Below are 14,535 nucleotides of genomic sequence, written 5' to 3'. Positions count from 1 at the left end.
AAAGTGCAATACAACATTGCTAGGGACCAAAGCAATAGCAGGAAGGCTATACATGTTTGTAACCAATGTAACTCATCATCCAGTAAGGAAATACACATTTTACCCTGGTAACCAGTGGTTTCTGGGGTCAGTTTAAAGACTTGTGTTGCTGAGGACTAACTCTACGACTAGACTAGAACCACCAAAATGCTATAATGGTTTCAAAACACGAGTCCACAAACCAGCGAGTAAATGCATGAATTACACTGAGATACAGTCTGTGGCAATAACTGCCTTGAGGTCTTTAGTTAACAGCATCTGTCTGTCAAGCACCTGGTGGGTAAACTGCCACACCTGCTCGTCCTGTGCACTTACTTTGCACCACAATGGCAAGATAAAGGGTTTCCTATGCCTTCTGAGCCACTTCTTAAGAATACAGGAGGAGATAGATAAACATGACTTAATTTACTTTTTTCATACTCACTGAAGAAGCGCTGATAAGATTTCCACTCTGATACCAAGTAAACCTTGAATTCAATTGTAAGTTTTCTCACAGCCAGCCAGCCGAGAGCTGTTTTCCTATTGAAAAAGCAAGAGAAAAGAACTTAAAGGGATTAATTTTATTAAGAGGCCCTATATGCAACCAGACCTTGGAAGATGTGACAAAACATACTCAGTGAACGACTCACTGGTTGTCCTATGTGGAATTAATACATTGGATATGCGGCTAAATTGTTCTCAGCTGACTTCACTTCCCTCATTGGATCTCTTAGTGCCCACTAATTTAAACTGGTCTTGCTTTACCACCTCTGCTGTATTTAAATAATTCAAGACTGCAAATAGTATTGCTGGTATAGTGTTACTAATATATAGTATAATTAAAAGAAACACTTATGTTTATACCTTGCTGCTTTTTAATGCTTTAGTGCATAATTACCCTGTAAAATGTGACACACTTTGATATTTGCTACTTTTCTTGCTTTCTTTTATCTTTAATCTTTTATTCTGTTCCTCGTTTAAGTAACCATATTTATTTTGTCATCTTTTTTCTTTTCATCTTTTCATTCTCAGTTGACTTCCATGCAAACTTGCTTTTCATTTTCTTCTTCTGTTTGCACTTCCAGCCCCTCTCTGCTGTCTGGCTTTGTCAATTTGTTGTATATTCACAAATGTTGTTCTGCATTGCCCATTTCCTTCTTTTTCCTTCTGGGTTGACACAACTAATCGATACATATATTTCCGCAGCCTACATTTTGTTTTATTGTGCTTTCCACGAGCTCAGCAATAGTAGACTGATTACATCTAGAAAAGGAAAACCCTTTGAGGCAGATGCAAACAAATTCTACAAATTGCTTCATTCATTTGGTAGCACTTGAGGTAATGTTACTGCGACAAGTGTCAGTTTTTGTTGACATGAATATGTGGCAGTGTAACCCTATCTTTTAGTATTCTGGCTCCAATACTGCTTCAAGTGCCACTGAAAATATAAAAATTGCAACTTGACTACAGATGAAACCCCACAAAGCAGCAGAAGACAAACTTGGAAGCCTTATAATGAGAGTTTGCGGTGAGAGTGAGAGTTTGCTCAAAGGTGGCATTAAGAGAGCATTAAAACATCTCACTGCTATACAAACAGTTAGCTAGCTTTAATTAGCAATAAAAGGAAAACTTTATTGCGTTTTTACATTTTCCTTATTTACTTATAAACTTATTTACCGGGCTCTGTTCCTGCCTTTGTTTATCTTTTCTGCTCTTGTTTGAGTAGAAGCCTTTTGGCTACGAGTCTTTTTATTCTACTCAGACAGAACTTTGTTACCCTGGATAATAAAAGGAGCACGGCTCATTGAAAGAGGAGTGAAAGAAGCCATCCATGTCCACTGTGAATGGCCCTCTTTGAACAGAGGAGGTGGCTTACGCCCACTCACATCCTGGGCCATCTGACCTCAGGAAATTACGTGATAGGGTGGGGCCAGGTTTCACAATGGGTTTACCCAAAACCTTGGCTGATTGTGACCTACACCCGTTTTCACACCTTAGCTCATGTGATTAGGTAGAGGATCAATAGGGCATTCATGACCCTGCTGGGGACACTCCCATAGGGCTTAAAATCTGGGACTCTCCACCAATTACTCTCGGAACTGAAAAAGCTTCTCGGATGAGAGGTGAAACATCTTCAAGGAAACTTAAAGAAGTCCAGATTCTTTTCTTTCCAAGCTCCTTAGGTTACATTCTTATATTCTTTTTTTGCGACTTCCTTTATCAGGGAGTTTTAGTTTCTTCTTGTTCTGAAACTCTTTTTCACTTATTGAAAACTATCAATTCAGAACCTTAGCATTAAGACCAGAGGCTTTAAAAACAGTTTGAAAATATGCGCTTACTTTCTGTCTCTTACTAAATATTTTTCTCTGTCCACTTGGGCGCAGCAAGGGAAATGATGTTATTTGGCTACCATTTCTTCACACTAGCAGGTGCCGCCTGTCCCTGTGACACTTGCTGAGATTGGCAGAACAGTATGAGCCTAGTCAACACTGTGGATATGTGTATGTGTGTGTGTGTGTGTGTGTGTGTGTGTGTGTGTGTGTGTGTGTGTGTGTGTGTGTGCTCTCTGATGCTGCTGCATTATATCCCTAATCAGCATGTTGCAATCCCACCGAAGTGGTTTAATGGCTGTTCAAACTCCAAATGCAGGGGCACGTATTACTGTAAATCTCATCTATACGTGTTCTCTAGACTTCATTTGATAGAATTATACAAGCTTATGCAAGGAACAAAAAGCAGACTCTAAATGTTGTCTACGTGTGCAGGATTATTGGAAGCTACTCTTTTGTTTTATGTTTCAAAGTCCACTTAAACGCTGAATGATACACAAAAAAGAAATCCTATTGAGTCAATAGGATTTGGGGGAAAAAAAAAAAACGTCACCGTGCTTTGTGTTTTGCTGTCCTGTCACCACAGCTCTGTTACAGACCATCCTACAAGCGACGAGTCGCGTATCATTTTGCTCTGTGTCCAGCACACTTGAGCCTGACAGTAAACCCAACAGTAAGTTGCTCAGTAAGGCTGTCAGCCATCTGTTGGAACAGAAAATAAGAGGGAAATTTCTTGTCTTGGCAGCATAGAAACTGTGAAAGATACAAACCAAACAGAACACTGAAAAAAGAAACAGACAGACGCACACTTACACAAGCAACACAGGCAGGCAAAACAGACGGACTGACAGAAAAGACATAGTCAGATGTCGGTCGTGACAGCTAAAGGAAAATATTTTGATTTGTTGTCTTTTTCTGCGCGCACACATATACAGTCAGTCAGAGTGACAGCGAGAACCTCTCATCAGTCACACGCAACGACAAGAAGCTGATCACAAACAAAAAAGGAGCTGAACAACTTGAAACAGCATGTCAACGTCTCTATTTTCTCCTATTGTTTCAGGTTAACTTACGTAGCTTCTTACTATTACTATTTTTTAACAAAACACATGTTATCTATCAATATTTCATCTGTTTAAAGCCCAAAGTTTTGTTTTTTTCCAATCCAGAGCTTGTCTGTTTTATTTGTTCGCTTGTTTTTAGGGCCCTTAACTTTTTTGTTTGCCATTGTTTCTACCTTATTATCTTCTTTATCCTTCCAATATGTTGGCTATACCCTCTACTTATTTCCTCCCCACCCTGCGATCAGTATCCTCTTGTTAACATGTGACGTATCGACTTCCAGGTCTAGGCCTTTAATGCGTCCTCTGGGCACCTGTCTTTCCAAAATGCCACTTTGCTGTTTCCCTTGTTGAGTTCACAAAACTAGTCAGTTGTCATTGTGCCTTTTACAGACTTTTATTTGCATAATTTATTTATAGCACACCTTTAAGCTGAGCTTTTAAAAGCTCACAGTGTCCCATGCACCAGTATTTTAATGCCTTTGAAACTGCCCATCTACTGAAGATGGTAAAATGGTAAAATGGACCGGATATGGATCAACTCTTCTGAGCACTCAAAGCGCTTTACACAACTTGTGCATTCACCCATTCGCACAAGCACATTGTTCTAAGTGCTTTCTAAGTAGCATTCACACACATTCATACTCCGATGGACGCATCGGAGAGCAATTTGGGGTTAATATCTTGCCCAAGGATATTTGGCATGCAGACTAGGGGAAGCCAGGAATCAAACCACCAACCTTCCGATCAGTAGATGACCTGCTCTACCGCCTGAGCTACAGCCACCGCAAGATTTGATTAGGAGTTTTAAGGAGCACATAAATTAAACCCTGACATCATCTCTATGGTCAAAACTGGTCACGGTACGACGACAGAAACTTCAAGGGTTTAGGAAAAATTTTGGACCCAAAATTGTGGGTTTGAGTCATCACTTAAGTGTATTTCCATGTTATTATTCTTTTTTTTAAGAAAGTTTAAACAAATCAATAAAAAAAGTAGAAGACAATTCTTGTATAGAAGCTTTTGCTTACTAAAAAATATAAAAAGAACACCAAAGGTGATGTTTAAGAACTATATCGGACTGTTTGGAAGTATTTTTGTCAATCATGACAAGATGCTGAGAAAAGACTAGAAGTCGATGGTGATTCAGGATCCAAATTTTTGCTTGGTTAACCTTGTTCAGATATATTATAGCTGTACATAAATGTATTTATTGATTTTCTACAAATAACTAAGCTAGATAACTGCTTTAGCTATTTAGGATGCTATAAACAAATGAATCATTGTCATAACTTATGCTCTTCTCGGTTGCTTGGTTAACATCAGGTTCTGACAGGGAGGCATATAAGCAGCAGGATTGTCTGTTAACGTGTCCTATTGAAGCAATGCGGTGAATTTAACTTTTTTTTTTAATAGAAGTAGGTTTTGCATTGGTGTAAAAACAGGATGAAATGCAACACTTTAAACAAAGCCATTATGTAATATTGCTAATTAGCTATGTGCTGTGGTTGCTAATGCAATGTAACCATTTGGAGCACTCAATACGTGGTTAAAGCAGGCTGGTTCAGTAACTGATTGTTCAGATAAAGAGTGGTTTGGAAATGCATCAGAATAATGGAAATTCTAAATGAAAAAAAATCAAGCTATTAAGCAAACCTTTGAATCAAAGCAGTCACCTTTAAAGTTCAGGGCGCAGACGCTGGCTCTTTCCTATTTTCTCTTTTCTTCTGTCTGTGTAGTACTGACATGGACAAAGTCTCATTCTTTGTTTCTTGCTTCCTTTTTCCTTAAGTAATCTCTTGTTGCCACCACCATCCCCCCCCCCTTCCACCCACCCCTCCTCTTGTTCTCTGTTTTCTCCGTTTCCTTTTTCTGTTTCCACTATATTTCCACGTTTCCTCTTCGTTTCCTTTGTCTGAGTCTCTCTCGCACTCGCTCGCTCTCTTCTGGGTGTATTTCCGCTCCTCTCTGGAGGAATAAAAGTTTTTGAAGTTCCACCAGAGGAGAAGCGCCTTCAGCCCTAATACACTTCATCCTGGTTACTGACGCTTACAACATGGCCTACTATTGTCTGCCAGTGTGCTCTGTCAACTTTAGGGAATTAAACATGAGGCAGCGACTCAGCCCAACACAGACATGAACACGCAGGAAGAGTCTCACAGTTGTGATCCAGAACTTCTTTTTTCACAGAGATGAGTCCAAAAATGTATATGAAAATGTGTTTTTATTGATACAACTAATTCCTTAGATGGATTGTTGCTGTTCTTAAATGGATTTTTTTATGATATATCTGTCTAGCTGTCTGACTGAGCCAAATTGTTTTAATTCCCTGTAACTGTCTGGTACTGACATCTTTTATTACATCAACTAGCACAACGCTGGCAACCACTGACAAGGAACAAGCGTTAAAAATGAGCTTTGGCACAATATAGCTAACATCTATGTGGTACATTTCTCTTAAAATAAACCAAAAAATGTATACTTTGGTGTATTAACTAGTTACGCAAAAACAAGTGCAGTGTTTTGATGTGGACTGCAGGCCAGGCTCAGCAAAAAGAATCCTTGTTTTTAGCTCTATGATCAAATATTCCACCGTTAAATCTCTAAAACATTATAGTTGACTGTAGCACTGATAAAGCAAAGTTATATTTACTCAACCAGGAAAGCCAACTGGCATAAAATAACTTCTGCACTCTTAGACTTCTTTTTTAAGTGTGTCCTATTTAAGTTCGCCATATGGATACAAATAATAATTTCCAAGCCTTTTTTCCCCTTTTTTTCTGTAATTACGCATAAATTTAGCATTTATTAAAGTGGATGGCACATTTAGGACACATTAACTTTATCAATATCACTTTAAAATAAGTGGCAGCTTTTTCAGCCTGTCAGTGTTTTCAAGCCTGATAATTCTGATTAAAGCTGCTGGGATTTTCTGTCTGTATCTCTTTAATTGTGATTGATCTACACTTAATCAGGAAGCTGGGGTCATATTGCTTGGCAGAAGCACAGTGTAATATTCTTTTACTGAAGCAAGCTTTCATTCAGATGAACTTCCTCATCTTGTTTGCATATTCAGTGTAGACATTTAGGCTTAGTGAATCAACAAAAGACCTTCTGATTAAATCAGTATTTATTGATTACAAATGTCTGTTGATAATACAGTACTGTGCAAAAAATTTTGAGCCCCTTCATTTCTGTTTTCTAGGAGAATGTGAAATAGGTGCAGCAATTTATTGGAACATGGGCAAACAAAAGTGGAAATCCAGTATATAATAGGGGTGCAACGATACACAAAATTCACGGTTCGGTTCGGTTCGATACTTTGGTGTCACGGTTCGATATTTTTTCGATACAAAAAAAATGTTCATGCCTTTTTATTAATTTGTCATTTATTAAATTTTCACGGCACATTCTGCACCACATCTCTGTGCGTTCATCATTTGTTTGAAGCCAGCTCACCTCCTGCAACCACTTTTCCAAGAATACGTGCTTCTTTTGTGGTTCGGACTCCTTCTGACATTTCTTTGGAGGTGGAGGAACATCACAGTAACTGCTTAAAGGAGCTTCTTCGACATCTTTAAGAGTTCTAAACAAATGTCTGTCCTCCTCCTGAAAATCTTATGTACGCAAACACGCATTGCAACTTCTTATCTTGTGCGGGTTTTTAGTTTGACAGCGAATGCGCACCTGCGGACCACTTATGTGCAGCCCTGGTTATTTAGCTCGTCATATTGCAGCCACAGAAATTCTTTTGTCCATGAAACCATAAAGCTGCACTTTCTTTTTGCCTTATAGTCTGATTTGTCATAACTTTTCCGTTTTGTCACTTCTTCACCCTGACCTGTCTTATTTGGCTCAGCAGAACTAAAATATATATCCTGCTGCTTTTACACAGGCACTAACGTAAAGCTCAGCGATTCTCTGCGCGATCAACCTCTCACATGTTTAAGCTGCGGGAGATTTCACTTGTCATGTTTGCATAGTAAGCTAACGATTGATAAGACGATGTCAGAGGAATTGGTGCGCAAATTATCATCACTCACCAATCAGTACTGTCGCTCTCCATACACAGTTCACGCGATTGCAAAGTGAAAGCAAAAAACAAGCGCAAATTCAAACGCGATTTCAATATGTCACATATTGACAGTGGCCGATGCCAATGACATAATTACCCAGCTACATTTCCGAAAGAATGCAAAAGCATTGACATATATTTTTCCTTCCTACTATAGGCCGAGGGGCAGGGCAGAGATAGATTTTGGTAGCCCGACTGGAAAAAAGCCCCAGGACGTCGGGCTAGCGATTTTGCGAGCCCTGTATCTGATTGAGGAATCACTCATCTTTGGAAAAGAGAGTTTATTATGGAGAAATGTCTCTTTCCAAAATAAAAGCTATACTATACGCTTCTTCTGGGCTATATTCTCAGCAGCATATTAAACATATCAGGTCCCCATAAGGAGAATCATGTGCTAACGGCTGTCTAAACGACTCGGGTAAAGTTTGTAGCATGCATGCTTGTTTTTGTCTGCATCCACTTGTCTTTGCACTAGGATGATGTCGGAGTAAATGTGCAGTCATATTGGTTGTGTTCCCACTATTGCTGTCAGCGTTAATCTGAAATGACGTTAACGTCACAACACGGAAAATCTCCGTTAACGAGGCGGATCGCCTCATGAGTGGGGCTGGAAGACGTCAACACATTAACGAGCTAACTGCGCTAACACACTAGTTCCCACCAATTGAGCATTGCTGGCACATCCAACATACTGTTTTACTTTTGTCCATGACAGGCTTACCTTCAGGGTCATACGTCACATGAAAACCAAAATAGTTCCAAACGCCAGATCTGAATGAGGGTGGGGGAGGTTCAATTTGCCATGTTGCAACTAGCCTAGCTTCTGTCTCGCTAGCTTGCCCTGCGCTCAGTGAATCTGTATTCGACTACTCCGCCTAGGCTGCACTGTCGAGCGCAGATCCACTGAGCGCTCAACACAGACAGCATCGTCAGAAGGAAAGTTGATAAAATAAATTAAAAATGTTGTATTGTTCGATACATATGCATACCGAACCGAAAGCACTGTATCGAACGGTTCGATATCGATACGAGTATCGTTGCACCCCTAGTATATAAGGCAGATTTTTGGCTCATAGCGCTTTGGGAATCATCTTGTTGGTGCAAAAATACTGTTTTGTGCCTGTCAAACTTTGATATCTTTTGCATTTTTCATAGATTCAACTAAAGAAATTTGAGCAAATTATGTGTCTTTGTGACAGGCTATGCAAAAGATACCATCTGAAATGGGCTCTTTATGAAGTTTTCTGTCATGTTGTGTAGACAGAGCACTGGTTCATCTCTTGGGTGGATTTTTAATGTCCGAATGATTCATGGAACATTCCTTCCTTCACCCGCACCCTGTGCCGGCAGATGGCCGCCCCTCCCTGACCCTGGTTCTACTGGAGGTTTCTTCCTGTTAAAAGGGTGTTTTTCCTTCCTACTGTCCCCTAAGCACTTGCTCACCCAAGTTTGTCAATGCGATAACTTGAGTACGAGGCAACGCCGGGTTTTCGAACTGATACCACAGTTTTATCACCTAATCTCATTGACCTTGACCTCAAAGTCAGAGGTCATTTTTTTAATATGACGTCTAATAAAGCACAAATCTATACCTACGATTAATACTGCCATGGTTGTTAAGGTTTGAGGTTATGAACTCAGTGATTTTAACTTATGAGAGTCTCACTTTCAAAGGGTGACTGGGCTTCAAAGGAAACTGTGACTCATAATTGTTTGTGTGACAATTAAAATAATTGTTGTTGAGTGGCTACATACTCAATCGAAAGTAACATCTTGACCCTGAAGCACGTTTTATTTTTTAAACCATTTTTAGAGGAAACTGTTGACAGCTATTATTCAAAATACATCTAAATTTTATTTGCATACTGTATCTGCTATGCTTGTACACATCATGTCCATAATACATGCCATGACATATTTAGCCTGTACACTTTAGGATATCTGTATGCTTGTAGTTGCTCAATGTACAAATTAAATATGCATCATGGGATTTTGCTAGGAGTTAGGAGTTAAGGTTATTTGAGAACCTTGAATATAACATCACCTGTGGTTGATTATTGGGAAAAACGATTAAATTTATGATATAAAATTGACCCAATTATGTTGAAAAAAATCCACTAATACTTTATAACTCTGACAAATTATGTTTTGTGTTTCATTTGTCATTTAAATACACTTCAAACTCACCTTTTGAGCTCTTTGGTGTTTTATCAGGATCACAATATGACATCCATGCTTCCTTAAAGAGGTTAATCAGCTTTAATGAATGATGCCATGATTTTTAGGGGTGAATGCAAGTAGATGATTAGAGCATTCCTTCTCTTACTAGTCAGTACCAGAAATACTAGCTGGCATCATATTTTATTATTTTTAATGGCAATAAACTATCAGTTGTAAGATGTTACTCAGCAAACTGCCTCTAGTCCCAGCAAACAGCAGCAGCTCGCTCCGTGATGGAAGGTTGTAAACAAGCAAGGTGAAAGGAGAGCTGATCTAAGCAGGCAAAGAGGAGGAAGAGACTGCTTTGAAGATAGTGGTTACTAACAGGGAGCTAATGGAGCTAAACGGCTAAATAATTGTTCACAGTTGCTTTTAGCAACTATACAGAAACATAAGCCATAAAACACAAGCATTAGCCATGACTGTAACATGGATATTTATGAAAGGACACAGATAGCCAACACCTGTATTTTGGCTGTGGTAGCGTAAACTGCCATATTCCCTCTTGTAATCTGAACAATGCATAACTACATTGAGCAGAAGGGCATGGATGCAAAGAAGAAAAGCCTGCTAGTGCTAGCACCACTAATAGCAGCAAAGTGAGCTGGCATTTTGTTATGCACAGTGCAAACCGCCACACAATTTAGCTGCAGAATATGATCAATTGATTCAGTTAATCACATTGTGCAGTATGTATATAAGTGCAATGAATCAATTCATAAATACACACATAAAATTTGTCAAGACAATCACTTAGCAACTTATCTCCTTTAGCTTATTTTACTTTGTGGCTGTTTTCTGAGTATCTGACACTGTAGTTTATTACTGTGCTCACTTGATTGCTTGGTTTTCAGTTTTGTTATGCATTTTATAGGATTTTTAATAGCTAAACACAGTTGCAAAGCTGAAATTCCACTATAAAGATTCCAGTGCTGGCTAGTTTGCATCGTTTAGACTCTCACCCTCTATCGGTGACTTCTGTATGTCATTATGTAACACACTGGCATAATTTTGTTTGGCCCTTTAAAAAAAAGAGAAAAGAATAAACAGCTGCCTCGCTTGCAGTTTTGGCTCAAACTTTGATTGATCTGGGTGGTTCATGTTGGAAGGGGGAGAAGCTCTGAAAATGTCTGCATATTTAATAGAAAGAGGCACTGTGTCAATGTACAGGATGAAAACAATGATGTGTGTAAGATGTGCACTCAAAGTTTTGAAACATTTAGGACTCATAAAAATTAGACCCATCTGCCCACAAGCCTAACACCTCCGTGACTGGCCCCGGGGCAGACATACCACCACATCATACTGGAGTAGATGCAACGTGCTAAAGTAACAGAAAGACAACTGTGATGTCTACAGGCATGGGGAAAAAATGAAGAAGCCCATTAATCACAGTTCCCCACAGACTGACCGGATGGGGTAACCTTCCAAACAAGCGAATCCCTCATTATCGAATCCTTCATTCAAGAATCATTTCCAGTGGATCAACTTCTAGATCTTTTACAGATTTTCCACACATTCATTCTTTACAAAAGCAGAAAGACGAACTGCTCACCCGTCAGTACTTCATCTTTCGACCTTATGCTCGGCAAATTCATTGACACAACCACTCCAATCTAAAGTCCTGACAGTGCATTCATTCTGCTCTCTTCTTCTTTTACGCTTGTTAAACACTTAAAATGCTGCTAAAAGACACTTGTTGCCATAAAAGCGATCCCACACATACAGTAATACACTTTCCAGCACAACCAGTGCCAGCAAAGCTTTTCAGAAGCTCCGCCTATTTTTAATCAGTGGAGTTTGGAATAATTGAGTAAATATGTGCAGCTAAAATTCAGTTCATAAGGAAAATGTAAACTACATAAAAAAAAGTTAAGCTCTGGCTCCCAAGACAGATCCAGGACTTGACAGCAAATATATGCATTCTTTGCAGTGTGGAAGTGCCCGCTTAATGCTGGGCTGCTTTTACCTTCTGGGCCCTGGGGCATTGTTCTGGCTCCCTCTTCTGAAGCTGAGACATCCTTTCTCTGTTGAGACAGCATGTCTCTACAATATCCAAGGAGCTTTAAGATTCCTGCAGGCTTGCTGTGACACTGTCATTTCTAAAGCTGGAAACGTACGCGCGTAGAGCTGGAAAAACTTGTTATTAATATGTCATACTCGGTTATGAGAATCATTTAGTCTAAGAGGCACTTGTTAAATAAAGCTGCTCTTAGTTCAAGTCCCAGTCACTACAGGGTTTCCCCTCAGAGGTTTGGTGGAATATCACAGTTTTATTTTCATTGTCAGCCAACTTTATCTCCACTCAGAGGGTTGGGCAAAAGTAATTTGACTCTGTCACAGGAATTTCTGCCACGGGAGATTCGTAAATTAGTCTCTAATTAAACAGAAAGCAGATTTTGCATGATGAGGAGCAGTTAATGTTGTCCTAACCGAATAAGCCTAGTTGAGTTCAGTATCAGTATATTAAGGTCCTGCTCAGGGTAATCTTTTATGCAGATTAAATAATGTTCTCAGTGTGACTGCAAAAATAATCAGATAAAGAATGAAACAAGGGTAAGGTGCTTGCATATTATAGTTCACTATCTCAAATATTTCACGTAATTGAATTCTGTGATTGGGAGAAATGAACTTTTAACAAGAGACACCGTCAGTGTCGGTGCTTGACTCGTCCTCTGCAGCTACAGATGTAAGTAACTGAAACCTTGTGCAGAAAAACACTACAGCTCTGATAGAAAGATGAAAGCACAGCATGGAGGTGCTTGATTTGATATTATGAGTGCTATTTTGAATTTCCCTTGTACTCAGCTCTGTGTTTAAGCTGTGACATTTAACAAATATCTGATCTGTAGGAACTGCGTTCAATTAAAAGCTAAAATTGCAAGGGTTTGAACATTAACAGACAGCTACCAGACCTTAGATCATACATAAGAGAGCTTAGGTGTGGCTCACCCTTGACTGAGAGTGTTTAGATTAATGTAGAGTTGTGTGTCAGTATCGTGAGTGACTGAAAGATGTTTTTCCTTGTACTTAACTGAACTCACTTTAAATGATGCCGCTACAAACCAATCCAAGACCAATTAATAGATATGTACACACAGACTCAGACAGTATACAAATGTTTCTTTAACTTCAAAGAAACTTTTCCCCCTTCATCTCTGTGTTCTCACTATGACATTTAATGAATCTCATCCTAAGTGGTTAAAACACACTCGCACACATGCACACACACAGACAAGACTGCATGCACGCCAGCTTAATATATCTCTCTGCTCTTCTGTGGAGCATTTCAAATGTGGCACATTTTCCACCGCAAGATCTGAAATGTTGTTAGCACCACTGGCATTTTACACTGCACAAAAATATTTCCTTTCCTCTCATCATCCACAGGTTTCTATATTTCCCATTGTGGCGGCAATCCCTGTGAAACAATCATTTGCTTTCATGCACAAGCACAACGATTGATCAAAGATGTCAGATTGCCATGAAGTGGCTGTGAGGTACAGACACAAAACGAATATTAAATGATATCTGAGCTTTTGGATTGGGATGGTGTCTCACCCATAGGGATGTAATGGAGGGCGATGTCGATATGGAAAGTGTCTTTTTCTACTGAAGGGATGGGAAATCAGTGCATCCATTTCCAAGAAGTCAAACTTGGTAAGCTGAGATTCAAATGCAAGGGAGTAGATTGCAGGTGAAGTGTTTTTCACATTACATTAATCTAAGCTTAACCATATCCATAACCCTCTGCAGATTCTCTCTGCTCTCTCAGAAGACTTGCAATCAAATGCTCTGCAACTCCTTTTGCCTGCTGCCTGTTTCTTTTAGTTGTGGAGAGAATCTCTAAATATGCTTCCAGATTGCATTTCACTGAGACCCTGGGTACGGGTCAGGCATTACATAAAGGCAACACCTGCAATTTACTTGAATTTTTTTTTTTCTCTATTTTTCAATGAGTGAGGCCACCAGATGTTTTTATGCTGCTGCTTTCAATGTTGCACACAGCACAGCTAAAAGTGAATCAGTTGATTGGGACTAACTGTCTGCTCTGTCTCTCTCTGTTCGCCCAGCTGGATGCTTGGTGAAGCATGGTGGTGAAGATGGTTAGAATGCGCTTAACGGGGCCGCTGTCATGGGGCTGGTGCAAATGGTCGAGTGTAACAGGAATGGGAGTCCTGTATCTGCTGATGCTATCAACCTGCCTTGGCCAAGACACAGAAGGTAAAGCGAGTTTCTCTTTGCATGACCTGATCACTGTCCTCCCTCTCCACTTTGTCTCTTTGTTTTGTCTTATGTGTCTCATTCAGTAATTCAGTCTGCTTTAATATCAGCACTGTGCATGACTTTTTTGAGTCAAGGCTTATTTTAGGTAGTAAAGTGCAGGATTTTTGATTCTTTCATGATTTCATGTGTGACAAGGTCTTGTCTGGGGATCTTGAATGTAATCACTTTTACTTTTTATTCTAACATCTGCTGCAGCTTTTTTCCTGTTTATATTACATTTTATACCCATTTCTGCCAGTACTTCAGAATTCATACCATCTGCTTAAGCCACGCTTTGTGGGTTATTGATTCTTTTTGATTTTATGACTTACATGCAGTGTACCATGTAGCGATAGTCCTCCCTGCTCACCCTGAAAAAAGTAAATTTTTATCTCAATTATGCATAAAATAATGATGATTTATTTTGCTGAATTACTGTCATGGCTCAAAGTACTGTATTACACCTTGGTTCAGCAGCCCAAACTATATTTCTGCTGTTGAAATACCAATATGGTGGTTTGAAGAGGCTGTATATGGAAAAGTAATAGCTTTATTGGTGTTTGGG

At 39.4% G+C, this 14,535-nt stretch overlaps 1 protein-coding gene across 1 annotated transcript in view; it reads left to right on the top strand.

Annotated features, from left to right (window-relative positions):
• Nucleotides 1-14,535, top strand: part of LOC146512705 (protocadherin-15-like) — a 231,453-nt gene that overhangs the window by 15,778 nt on the left and 201,140 nt on the right. Inside the window, exon 2 of the mRNA XM_085171180.1 lies at nucleotides 13,778-13,928. Coding sequence (XP_085027306.1) covers nucleotides 13,796-13,928 — 133 coding nt within the window. The 5' untranslated portion in view covers nucleotides 13,778-13,795. The remainder of the gene's footprint in view (nucleotides 1-13,777; nucleotides 13,929-14,535) is intronic.

Source organism: Neolamprologus multifasciatus, chromosome 8, assembly GCF_963576455.1.
Source record: "Neolamprologus multifasciatus chromosome 8, fNeoMul1.2, whole genome shotgun sequence".
Classification (NCBI taxonomy): Eukaryota; Metazoa; Chordata; class Actinopteri; order Cichliformes; family Cichlidae; genus Neolamprologus; species Neolamprologus multifasciatus.
The sequence above is the reverse complement of the archived record's forward strand: the minus strand, read 5'-3'. Positions and strand labels throughout refer to the sequence as shown.